We start from the raw sequence: 13,961 nt of genomic DNA on the forward strand, positions 1-13,961 counted from the left end.
GAAAAGCCATTTTGCGAATCAGCACTAAAATTAACAATAGAGAGGTAACATCACAATAAGTCAATGCAACAGCATTCACAGATTAGTAGGAGTAATTAGGACTGAGAAAATGCAATACGAAATTTCCAAAATATTTACCAATGAAAATAAAATTATAATAGACAATACGGACAAAAAAGATTATAGCAACATTAACGATATTACATTAGTATAGGAAAATAAAACAGTATTACTGATAATGCGAACAGCCAATAGTAACATCAAGTCAAAGTAATAATAAGAATAAAAGATTATAAATTAATACTAATAGTAATTTATAAAGAAATAAATAAATATATATATATATATATATATATATATATATATATATAATATATATTCTTAACCAACTTTAAATATAATATATTAGTTTTAGCTGTCTTAGTTGAGTATTATTTATTCCTTTCTTTCTTTAACAATGAGGTGACCCCATTAACTCACACAAAGCAAAATATCATAGACCAAAAACAAAATATAAAATTTGTAAAAAAATATAAGACATAGAACCCTACAAATACTTTATTTAATGATTTATTTATTCTATTAACAACTTACTATTCTGAAACGAGTTTAAGTTATAGGTGGTTAAGGACAGGAATTCCACTTGTATTAAAATTAAAAGGAGTTTTTTAAGCTCTAACTTCTAAAATTTACTTTAAAACTATAAAACTCATAAAATTTATAAAAGAAACTACGAAATGGCTTCGTACTTCTATCAAAAATACGAAGTACTATCTATTGCACCTATCTATCTATCTATCTTATTGTAGGTATCTATTGCACTTAGTGCAATAGATATCTATGAAAATGAAATGTATGTTTATACAAATTCACACTCTGCACATAAACTTAAGTGTGCCGTACGTGCGAATTCTCTTATCCACTTGAGTTTAAAGTAAACATTCCTCTGTGGATAAACCAGACCAGTATATCTACAAAGTTAATGTTCCACTGTTATTTGTGGAATTTTTAAACGAAAATTTATATTTAATTAAATCTTAAAAATACTTATAATTTTTTCTATACAAATGTTTTAGCAGTATTATTTAATTGTAGCTTCGTTAAGCGAAAAAACGCAAGTTGTCCTCTGGTCCCTTGACAGTTGCCGCCGTGAGCATTCCAGAGCTTGACTAGCTTGATTGAACTTGTTCAATACCTGTATTGGGATTTTGCTCTTTTTTGGTTACCATAATGTAATATTAATTTCCAAATTCTCCATCCACGTGTTCAGGTTTCTATTTATAAGCGACCTTGTAGGCAAGGTGTTGCAAGTCTTAACTCTCACTCTAATCCACTACGATCGTGTACTACGCTGTGATTGTGCGGCTAAGGTGAGCAATTACTCGCCATAAAGAACTGTGAAGTGTTTCACAACAACTTCAGCTCAAGGTCGGCTGGAGGGCATAGTGGACTGGACAGTTGTGCATTCGATCAGCAGATGCAAAGTGATGGAGCGGTGGCGTGGACGAGTAGCCGTGGTGACTGGGGCCAGCGCGGGCATCGGAGCTGCTATCACGCGGGCTCTGGTGGAGCAAGGAATGATCGTCGTGGGGTTGGCTCGCAGAGAGGCTCTTCTACAGGTAAGGAAATAGGGCTTAGGAACAGTCGAGCATATATTGTCGTCATTTCAATTGAGATTATAGGTGCATACACTATAGACGAGTTCTGAATGAGGTGGATACTGCTGCCATAACAGAGTCCCGTAACTGTCAAATACTTGTCCCTTAAATTAATAATTCCTTAATCCAGATAATTGGAAACATTGTTATCTTAATTAAAAAAACTCTCGTTGTTATGCCTGAATATTCGCTAGCTCGTTGTTATCAGTGGAAACAGCAATTCTAAAATATCGTTACTACGATCACTAATAGGCAATGTTTTTCTAACGTATGTATCATTACCTTACTTAACATATTTTAAACTGAAAATTACCATACCATACATAGTTATTTCCATAACTTCAACAATGGTTGATTAATTTATTTCTGAAGTATTACCAATTGTTGGATTGTCAAGAAGTCTGTCACCAATAACAATAATAATACATTTTTAAATGCCACCAGAGCAAATAAACCATTATAATCGTTTAAATATGAGGATAATTTTACAAGTTATTCTATATGTTGTGATTGTTGTAAAAAAGCTACATTCTTTTAAATTAATGTGTGAAGTTCTACAAATCTATCCTAGAAAACATAAATTTAATTTAATATTTGGTTTTGTGATTATTAAAAGGAATAACTTAGTTTACCCTTTAGTTACTTCATATTTTTGAGGGAATTTATTCCTAAGCCACAGTTTGGTTCGTAAACCAACACTAGAATTTTGTACTCCGTTACTAATTAAAAAAAAAAACTTTAAAAAACTACTGTTTGTATGTTAGTTTGAAAATACATACTTAACTTAGAAGGCAGTTAAAATGGAATACTTGCAATGTAGTGAATCATATTTCTACAGTTGTATGTATAATTGTAATAAATATATGATATGATAGATAAAATCATATTTTCTTAATCAGATTCAGACAATTACCAAAGTAATACTATTACCAAATAAATATATTGTTATATCTTTGAATATTCGATTGTATATTAAGGTCTTTATACGTCTCTTTTGACACATAAATAACACACATCTATCAAATATTCAAAAACGTTTTTGTATTAACACCGAATATGTTGAATTTTTATTGTTTCTTTTATTGATCTACCAGGTTTGTTTCTCAGAAGTTGTGTGTGACTGGCCTCACATTCTCTGCACAATTTCATATCAGAATCTAGTGTAAAATGTGGGTCCCAAAGTAGTCTCTCCATCAAGCTCCTGTCACGTACACCAAACACAAGGCACCCAGTATCAACACTTCCTCATTCATAAATTTACAGATTGAAACAAGTTTGTTGAATTATGTTAAATAGCTATAGCGCTGGCCTTGGCTCTTGAGTAGATTAAAGTAATTATACTGTTCAAACAAAACATTATTTGGAGAGTAAAATGACAGTTAATTTATTTTATTATATCATATTAAATGTATTTACCATTAGAGCATTTCCACCTAAATATGTATTACCTGAATGAACACATTTGAGTAAGTTTAGGTTACACAATTTACTCGTAAGTGTTTTTTAAAGAATAATTAAAAAACATTTTTAAAAAGCAACTACTCAGAAATTCAATAAATAAATTAGAAGTATGGTAGGAAATTCTAATGTAAAGACTAATAATACTATCATAAATTTGAAAATACAGTTAAAAAGTAAAAACTAACTAAGCAGATCGTTAGAAGGAATCAGATGATAAATGTGATTGTTAAATTACTGTGCTTTTCAGATATAGATTATTACTTATTTCCAGTGTTGTTGTTTGAGGTGTTTAGAAAGAAACATAGAGAAAGCATTAATTTAAATATAGTTGTAACCGACCTCGAAATGTAAAATAAATCTTTCGACACTACACTGAGTCTGTACATCATGCTGCACCTACTAAAATCTGGCTGGCTCGGGTATTTTGGACAACCTTAATCAGCCACAAAAAAAAAAAAAAAAAAAAAAAAAAAAAAAAAGCTAAGATGAAAAACTTTCTCCTATGCGATGATGCATTAGACAAAAACTACGTTCCAAATGACCAGTCCTGAAATGATTCCTATTAATTGGAATATTGCCCCATTCTTGTCAAGATTTTTCAAAGATCTTATGGATATAATGGTAAATTTAACAAGGGGTGTCAGGTTCAAAGAAATGTAATCCCAATTTGGCCACATTTATGAGAAACTAGTCAAAAAATATTTGAGTTGTATCCTTGATACAATGTATCAAGTAGTATGGGTTTAGCATAAAAGACATTTTTGTTACGTCCACAAAATAAATTTACTCAAAGCAAGTAGTTTACTTAACCTGAAGGTCAATAACCTGTCACTTCTTTTGAAGACTAAATTTGGTGTCGGTGTACCTCTTTACTTTTAAACAACCGTCTTGTCCTATAGACCAAACAAACCGGGCAGTCCCAATGGTCACAATATTGGTCACAAGGAGATCTTAGTAAACTCTTCTGCAGTCTCCGATAGCAAAACATGAACTCGGATATATACATATCGTCTTTTCTTTTACGTACTTCATATGGGAAGTGGTTGATTCGAATAAAAAGAAAATTAACACAATCTTGGTTCGGGATTCTACGTACGCATTAGTTGTTAGTCTTGATATTAGTTAAGCTTTAACTTCTCAAGCTTCAATCTAGTTCAATAGTGCAAACCACCAGAGCAAACCACTACGTAATTAAAGGATATATCATTCTGAAATTTGTGGACGGTGCATAATATGGCACGAAAGTGACTCGAACAAAAATGTCGAAAAGACGCAAAGTAGTTGACTAATCTTAATATTTATTCGTCTAGCTCTGTATTGCAGGAATGTTACAACATTCCTGAAAAGGCAGACCATGCATATTGTGAGGTGAAGGTATCTCAAGCATGAAGGTCAAGGAAATACGCATAATTTAAAATTACAACATCGATTCAAATAACACTGATACCGGTTAATGTAAACTACAGTAATCATTACAACCAGCTACAGCGTAATTCAAGGTTATGTCACCCTGAGACTGGTAGAACGTACATAATGTAGCGTGAAGGTGACTCGAGAGTGTATGACATAGAAAAGAGCATAATTTACAACTTAAAACATCGATTAAAATAAACCTAGTAACAGTTAATGTAAACTATAGTAGTCGGTAGAACCAGCTACAACATAATAGAAAGTTATGTCACTCTGAGACTGGCAGACTGTGTACAATGTAGCGTGAAGGTGACTCGAGCGTGAAATACAACGAAATAAGTACAATTGACTACTAACAACATAGATTAAAACAAACCTGGTATCGGTTAATGTAACTTACTACAGTAGTCGATAGAGCCAGCTACAACATAATAGAAAGTTATGTCACCCTGTGGCTCTTAAACCGTGTATAATGCGGCGTAAAGGTGACTCGAGTATGAATGACAAAGAAATGAGCATAATTGACAACTAATAACACGGATTAAAATAAACCCGCTAACGGGTAAGGGAAACTACAATAGTCAGTAGAGCCAGATACAACTTAATTGAATGTTATGTCACCCTGAGACTGGTGGACTGTGTATAATGTAGCGTGAAGGTGACTCGAGCGTGAAGTACAACGAAATAAGTACAATTGACTACTAACAACATAGATTAAAGCAAACCTGGTAACGGTTATTGTAACTATAGTAGTCAGTAGAGCCAGATACAACTTAATTGAAAGTTATGTCACCCTGAGACTGGTGGAGCGTGCATTGGTAGCTTGAATGTGATTCGAGCATGAATGACAACGAAATGAGCATAATTGACAACTAGTAACATCGATTAAAATAACCCTGGAAATGGGCAATGTAAAGTACAGTAGTTAGTATAACTAGCCATAACGTAATTAACGTAATTGAAGGTTAAGTCACCCTAAAACTGGTAGACCGTGCATTATGTGGCCACTAGTCCTGACAACCGACAATATAAACTAAAGTAGTCAGTTCAGTAGAACCAGCCAGTACATAATTGAAGGTTATGACATGCTGAAACTGTTAGACCAAGCATAATGTGGCATGAAGGTGACTCGAGCGTGAATGACCAGTTATTGTATTGATCCAGCTTTCCCTGACCACAATTAATGTAAACTAAATTAGTTAGTAGTATTATTTTAGTAGCTTATTACTTACAATTTATTACTTTATTCATTGGATAAATAATGTTGATTAAACTTGCTGCCTGACATAGAAATGTATATATTTACGAAATTGTGTAAATTAGTGAAAAGAGTTTTATTCTGTATTTATTTTACAATCTAACAAAAATATTTGTAGTGACTGTTTTAAGTAAATAACATGTAAACTTCATGATATTTTGTTCTATGTTTCTGAAATTACAGTAGTTTATATTGAATAATTCAATATCATTGGTGCAGAGCTGTGGAATCAAAGAAAGAAATAAACTCTCAGTAAACATGTATAAATTGGTTTAATTTTTTTGCCGACACTACTTTAAAGGAGGAGGCGTAGCAATATTGTCGAAAAATAAATTTTCGTTTTCCACATTTTAAATTCAGGAACCCGTCGAACTGCTATTAGAGTTTATAGGTCTTCCAGCGGAAACGAAGAAATGTTGATTTTCTTAATTAGAATCTTTACCTGACTTACCAGTGACAAGAATTTGTTCCAACGGGCGATTTCAACATTAATGCGATGGACAAAAAACATCAAACCACTAAAAACTGTGTTAATTTGTTGAAATCTGTTCGCCTTGATTTGTGGATTTACTTCGTAGCGAGTTACTGCAACAACTCGCAGTGCCCTTAGTTAACACATAAATATCACACCACTATGGCCTAGAGATTATAATAAGGAAAAAGAGAATTGAAAGGGAGCCTCAAATTACCAAAACAGAAGAGACATAAGGCCTGAACACCAGGCTCTTCTCAATAATTCTCTCTTCAAAGAAAAATGGAATTATAAATTTAACTCAATCAATAGAACAGCATTTAAAAAGTTTTACGATGTCCTCCTTTTTCAACTAAATACATGCTGTTCTAAAAAAAGCATCAGAGTTTTTACTAAAACGGCAACAAGTGGATCACTAAAGGCATATTGGTTTCAAGAGAAACCCAAATTTTTCCAAAACCAGAAAAAAACACCTCTAACAAAAATTCAATTGGTTTTCTTTTTAAGTATAAAACACTCACGAAAATGTTATTCAAGTGGCGAAAATATATGACATCTCTAAATCAATAACTTATTAAAAAATATTTTAAAACTTTTTTGAGTATCATGAACAATAAAGAAAAATATTGTAAAGAAACAAAAATTAAAATCGGTGATAAAAATGTAGCTGATGAAAAGAAGGTGGAAAATAAGGTTATCAGATTCTTCGCTAAATCCTGGAGCATTACAGCCTCAGGTAAATCCCACGTAAATTCCACGCTAAGATTGTCTCCACTGTCCTCAACTGGCACCTGTCGTTGAAGAAGATCTCGACCGAATTATTCAGCAGCCGCAGCCGAAACCTCAAATTATCTGAACTTCAAGTCAATTTTATAAAAAATGCTCTAAGCATGTTTTTAGACTTTTAACCTTACTTATTAACTTGTCTTTTCAACAAGGAGGTCTCCCCTCAATCTCCTTTAAGGGGGTTCGGTATCCAAAAAATGAAATTTTTATAAATTTTCGTGTTTTAATATTTTATTATTCCATGACTAATTCCTGACATTTTAATGCAAAAAACTATTAAAATCCGATGATGGGAACTATTTTTATTTTTATTTTGAAAAACTATACTACATGCCAACAATTTAGTGTTTCCATTGCAAACTGAAGTATTTGTTATAGTAACACAGTTGTATTCTTCCAAACTATGATTTAGATTTATGGGTTGGTACACCTGCCTTGTCTACTAAAAAAAAAAAAAAACAGCTGTCTATAACTGTCTTCAGTTACAATAAACCAATTTTGTGTTTGTAAACAAAACAAGTTCTGTTTGGTGGATTGTAGTTTACTGTTATTTTGTTTGTAGAACGCATTTGATTTCTAAAATGCCTAGAAGTAATAGAATTTTTAAGAAGAGAAAAAGTGAGAGTTTTACAAAAAAGAAAGTAGTTGTAGAGTGTGAAAAGCAGTGGTAGTGGTGTTGTTTTGGAAGAAAACCTGTGGAAGATAGGTTAGTTGAGAGTGAAACTGAGCCTAGTCCTACGCCGAATAATGAGGACACAGATGATGTTGTTAGTGCTTCAAAAGTGAAACTAGGTAATATCAGTCAAAATTATAAAAACATAACTGATAAGGAGCCTAATTTCCAAAATGATATTGTTGATTTTAAAAAACTTATAAATGTAATTTCTCAAATAGCAGTATGCAAACAGTGTCATCAACTGATCGATTTTAAAATCAAGTATCGTGTAGGCCTTTTTTTCTCGGGGAACTTTTCATGTGAAGGTTGCAATGAAAAGACACTGGCCTCTTATGAAAACTCCTTAGTCTTGCAAAATAGACCTAATGATGATACAAAATTATATGACATAAATGTAAGATTGGTGTATGGCATGCGTACGATTGGCAGAGGGCCAGACGGCTGCCGCTACACTATGTGGCGTACTAAATCTGCCCTCTCCTCCATCACGGTTTATGAATTACACACAACTGTTAGGGTCTGTGTCTGAAGATGTTTGTTTTAAGATTATGAAGGAAGCAGTAGAAGAATCAGTGATTATAAATGAAGGTAGGAGGGATTTGACAGTAGCCATAGACGGGGACATGGCAAAAGCGAGGCCATACATCACAAAATGGTATAATCACTGCAACATCTGTGGATACCGGTAAGGTAATTGATGCAGAGATTTTTATCTAAGTATTGTCGTTGTAAAGACAAATTAATTGGACAACATAGTGATAAGTGCAGTGCAAACTATCTGGGAGTAAGTGGAGGCATGGAAGTTGTCGGAGCTCGTGCGATTTTCCATCGGTCCCTACCCACTTACAATGTTCGCTACGTTGAATACTTAGGTGATGGGGGATTCGAAAGGGTTTTTAGTGTTGTAGAAAGCAAGCCCTATGGTGATGAGTGCCTGGTGAAAAAACTAGAATGCATTGGGCCATGTGCAGAAGCGCATGGGGACTCGCCTAAAGAATTTAAAATTAAAAGAGGGAAAAAAAACAAACAAACCGATGGAAAAAAAAACAATAGGCGGTCGGAACAGACTGACTGAAGCTGCCATATTAGCCATACAAAAATATTATGGTCTAGCAATTCAAAGAAATACAAGCAATTTAGAAGACATGCGAAAAAGCTGTTTTGGGCTGAGTATTACCATTTGCTATCCAGCAATACAAATCCTCAACACGGACTTTGCCCAATAGGGAGTGAAAAGTTGGGTATTACCATTGCATCCAGCAAGTACCAAAAGGCTATGGCTAATGGCTTGTAATAAACTTATGACCATTCCAAACATTTTCACCTTCCTGCTGTCATCATGAAACAAGATAAAGCCTATTTTTACAGACCTAAGTGCACCTGATTTGCTTCGTAAATGTCTCCACGGTAAGTCACAAAACCCAAATGAGTCCGTAAACCAAGTAATCTGGTCTCGCCTGCCAAAAACTGTCTTTGTTGGCATACACACCTTGCACTTAGGAGTGTATGATGCCATAAGTTCCTTCAATAAAGGAAATATGGCAAAATGTATGGTTTTAAAACATCTTGGAATGACTTTTTGGACATAATTTTTGTGAAGCAATGAAAAGCTGGACATAGCTCGCTTACAAAAAGCTCAACGCATGGCTTACCCGAAGTCGCAAAAAAATCAAGGCAAGCTCGCTCAAGTGCCAAGAGGAAGCTGGAAGATCAGTGGGAAGAGTTGGAGGATCCTGATAACCCTAGTTATGCAGCTGGATGTCATTAATATAATAATAAATGTCAGTGAATTCACTTATTTGATGTGTGTTGCTTTTAGCTGCGATTTCCCGAAAAATTAACTTTATTTTATCACTTATGTACCTTTTTCTCAAGATCCACTGATCAGATTAACATAAAAAATACACATGTACTTAAGACCAGTACACACATTTAGAGCGGAAGACATTATAAAAATCTATTTTAAATTTTTATTAAAAAAATTATAATTATAAATTATTTTACAAAAAATTAATAAATTTTTTATTTACAACAAATTAAATAAAAACTTCTTTTTTTAACTTTGTTCAGCTCTAAATGTTAACAAAGGTCTAAATAGTAGTGTCCTAAAGTTTGATGATGATAGCTTTAAAGGTTTCTGAGAAAAAGGTACATAAAATTGGCCAAATTAACATGGGAAGGATAGGGGCATACCGAACCCCCTTAAATAGCAAAAGTACTTCAATAAAAAAAAGGAATATCCCAGTTCCACAAATAACTATAGATCTGTCTCAATTTTGCCAGTTTTGAACAAAGTCTTTGAAAAAATATTTTTTTAAAGAATGCTGCAATATTTGGAAAAACACAACCAACTTTCAGATGAAAAGTTTGGGTTCAGGTAAGGTAAATCGACTATAGACGCTGTTGTGAGTCTGGACAATGTAAAGTACAGTAGTTAGTATAACTAGCTATAACGTAATTGAAGGTTATGTCACCCTAAAACTGGTAGACTGTGCATTATGTGGCCACTAGTCCTGACAACCGACAATACAAACTAAAGTAGTCAGTTCAGTAGAACCAGCCAGTACATAATTGAAGGTTATGACATGCTGAAACTGTTAGACCAAGCATGATGTGGCATGAAGGTGACTGGAGCGTGAATGACCAGTTATTGTATTGATCCAGCTTGTCCTGACCACAGTTAATGTAAACTAAATTAGTCAGTAGTATTGTTTTAATAACTTATTACTTACAATTTGTTACTTTATCATTGGATAAATAATGTTGATTAAACTTGCTGCCTGACATAGAAATGTATATATTTACGCAATTGTGTAAATTAGTGAAAAGAGTTTTATTCTGTATTTATTTTACAATCTAACAAAAATATTTGTAGTGACTGTTTTAAGTAAATAACATGTAAACTTCACGTTTCTGAAATTACAGTAGTTTATATTGAATAATTCAATATCATTGGTGCAGAGCTGTGGAATCAAAGAAAGAAATAAACTCTCAGTAAACATGTATAAATTGGTTGAATTTTTTGCCGACACTACTTTAAAGGAGGAGGCGTAGCAATATAGTCGAAAAATAAATTTTCGTTTTCCACATTTTAAATTCAGGAACCCGTCGAACGAGCAAACTTTGAAGCAATCGGTATCAAAGTTCAATAAGAAAATTCTAAAACTGTTATTAGAATTTATAGGTCTTCCAGCGGAAACGAAGAAATGTTGATTTTCTTAATTAGAATCTTTACCTGACTTACCAGTGACAAGAATTTGTTCCAACGGGTGATTTCAACATTAATGCGATGGACAAAAAACATCAAACCACTAAGAACTGTGTTAATTTGTTGAAATCTGTTCGCCTTGATTTGTGGATTTACTTCGTAGCGAGTTACTGCAACAACTCGCAGTGCCCTTAGTTAACACATAAATATCACACCAATATGGCCTAGAGATTATAATAAGGAAAAAGAGAATTGAAAGGGAGCCTCAAATTACCAAAACAGAAGAGACATAAGGCCTGAACACCAGGCTCTTCTCAATAATTCTCTCTTCAAAGAAAAATGGAGTTATAAATTTAACTCAATCAATAGAACAGCATTTAAAAAGTTTTACGATGTCCTCCTTTTTTCAACTAAATACATGCTGTTCTAAAAAAAGCATCAGAGTTTTTACTAAAACGGCAACAAGTGGATCACTAAAGGCATATTGGTTTCAAGAGAAACCCAAATTTTTTCCAAAACCAGAAAAAAAAAACACCTCTAACAAAAATTCAATTGGTTTTCTTTTTAAGTATAAAAACTTGTAAAAATATTGTAAAGAAACAAAAATTAAAATCGGTGATAAAAATGTAGCTGATGAGAAGGAGGTGGAAAATAAGGTTATCAGATTCTTCGCTAAATCCTGGATCGTTACAGCCTCAGGTAAATCCCACGTAAATCCCCCGCTAAGATTGTCTCCACTGTCCTCAACTGGCACCTGTCGTTGAAGAAGAGCTCGACCGAATTATTCAGCAGCCGCAGCCGAAACCTCAAATTATCTCAACTTCAATTCAATTTTATAAAAAATGCTCTAAGCATGTTTTTAGACTTTTAACCTTACTTATTAACTTGTCTTTTCAGCAAGGAGGTTTCCCCTCATTCTCCTTTAAATCCTTTAAATAGCAAAAGTACTTCAATAAAAAGAAAGGATTATCCCAGTTCCACAAATAACTATAGGTCTGTCTCAATTTTGCCAGTTTTGAACGAAGTCTTTGAAAAAATATTTTTGTCAAGAATGCTGCAATATTTGGATAAACACAACCAACTTTCACATGAAAAGTGCACATTAGAAAATCGAAATACTATTCTCTACTTATCAAAGCATTCGACTGTGTTTGAAACAAAACTCTGTTTGAAAAACTGGAATCACGTGGCATCCGATGCGTGCCATATTTGTGGCTTAGATAATTTCTAAGTGACAGAACTCAAATTGTACAAATCTCAAATCAACTTTCAAATCCATTCCAGTTGAGTTACGAGGTTCCGCAGGGATCAGTTCTCAACCCAAACCCATTTTTCATATATATCAATGACATTCGGTCATCACTACTGCATGGAGAAGTCGTGCAGTATGCTGATGACACAATTCTCGTTGTTAGTGAAAGACTTTTGTTAAAATCAGCAATTGAGTTCAATATTTCAACAGCCTCGATATCAAAACAAACACATTAAAATTCAGAGTCATGAACTTTGCTCTGCGGCCGGCTGACTCAGAATGTGGCCCTGACGTAATTTTAGCACTAAATTCCTTGGAATATATCCAGATCGAGGGTTGACATGTAATGACCAAATTGACCATGTTTCTAATGCCCAATTATCCTTAGACATTAATGTTTTGAGCTCTTTAGCCAAGTATTGCCCAACTCAGTTTCTCATGATTATTAAGGTTTGATTTACCTACGGAGTGGTAGTGTGGGTTGCCTGTGCAAACAACCAGTTGACGAGAGTATTCAAATTGCAGAAGCAAGCGATCTGAATAATTAATCGCTCATTTGAATTTTAAGAATCTTGAAGAGAATCTTGATAATATTCAGAAAAATTCGGCTTGCTAGTGAAAAAGTCTTTACATTTTTGAAAAAAATTCTCTCTAAATATGCCATGAAAACTGGCCGACATTTATTCGCATGAGAACAGAAGCAGAGGAAACTACCGAACTGGTACACAACGTTTGCCCTCACAGGCAAGTGTTCACTTCATCAACAAGCTGCCCAATGGGATAAAGAATGCCACAGCATGCAATGTGCTAAGAAGTCGTGTGAAACACTTTTTAGCGTAACAAGCATTACCGAGTTTTTGGCAGTTGACTGGGAGATCACCCAATCAGGAGATGGACTTCGATGCTGGAGGTGGAATATTGGTAAATAGATGTGATCTTTATGTGCTGAGAATGTACAAAAGTTTAGCTCTGTATTATTGAATTTTGTTATACATGTAAATCATGTCTCCGTAATATACATTGATTGATTGATTGAGTGTATGATGATACTTTTACAACGTTATATACATGACATTTAACAACTTATTATACACCATCTCTGGTGAAAAACCATGTACCTGTGTAATAATAAATAGTGTGTAGTCCCACAATAAAGTACTCAATATAGTTGTTACCAAACGATATTAGGAAATAACTTTTTAGTATTAATTTATGCGGTTCTTCATCCATTCTGTGTGTGATATTAATTACGTTAGTGGCGTTACTACTTAGAAAAATATAACCATCTATTTCTTATAATTTTGTGCATTCCAAAGTTTTTACTGAAAACTCTTATGCTAGAGATAGAAAATTGATAGATAATGCTAGAATAGTATTGACGTAGAGCACATTTACTACTATACTTACAGGAATAGTGTGTGCTATAACAAGTTTAGATAATTTGGTAGGCAAGGTGTCAAGTACATATAGAAACTCCTCAAGGATTATCTAATGTATAAATTAAATTACGCATTTCTTACGTGACCAGAAAAAATATGCTAATAATCGAAAAACCCCACATTGTTTGTATAGATATTCCCAACACTACTTATCATAGGTTGGTTCAGTTAGGTAACGAACTATACAATTTAGTATATAGAATAATAAACGATATAAAATTATGTAATAATAGTATTAACATACAATAATTATGACATGTAATGAAGTTTCTTATCTACGTGTGTGACCACAACATATAATGTTCCTTTTAGCGATTTATATAAAATTTACATACTCCCCC

The 13,961-nt window shown here is 33.5% G+C and overlaps 2 protein-coding genes across 3 annotated transcripts in view; one reads left to right on the plus strand and one right to left on the minus strand.

Moving 5' to 3' along the window:
- LOC124362813 overlaps window positions 1-13,961 on the minus strand; it is a 650,255-nt gene that overhangs the window by 101,579 nt on the left and 534,715 nt on the right. The gene's annotated exons all lie outside the window — the stretch shown is intronic.
- Window positions 1,427-13,961, plus strand: part of LOC124362815 (dehydrogenase/reductase SDR family member 11-like) — a 26,612-nt gene continuing 14,077 nt past the window's right edge. Inside the window, exon 1 of the mRNA XM_046817644.1 lies at window positions 1,427-1,619. Within this exon, the coding sequence (XP_046673600.1) occupies window positions 1,488-1,619 (132 nt within the window). The 5' untranslated portion in view covers window positions 1,427-1,487. The remainder of the gene's footprint in view (window positions 1,620-13,961) is intronic.

Source organism: Homalodisca vitripennis, chromosome 5 (assembly GCF_021130785.1).
Source record: "Homalodisca vitripennis isolate AUS2020 chromosome 5, UT_GWSS_2.1, whole genome shotgun sequence".
In the NCBI taxonomy this organism is placed as follows: Eukaryota; Metazoa; Arthropoda; class Insecta; order Hemiptera; family Cicadellidae; genus Homalodisca; species Homalodisca vitripennis.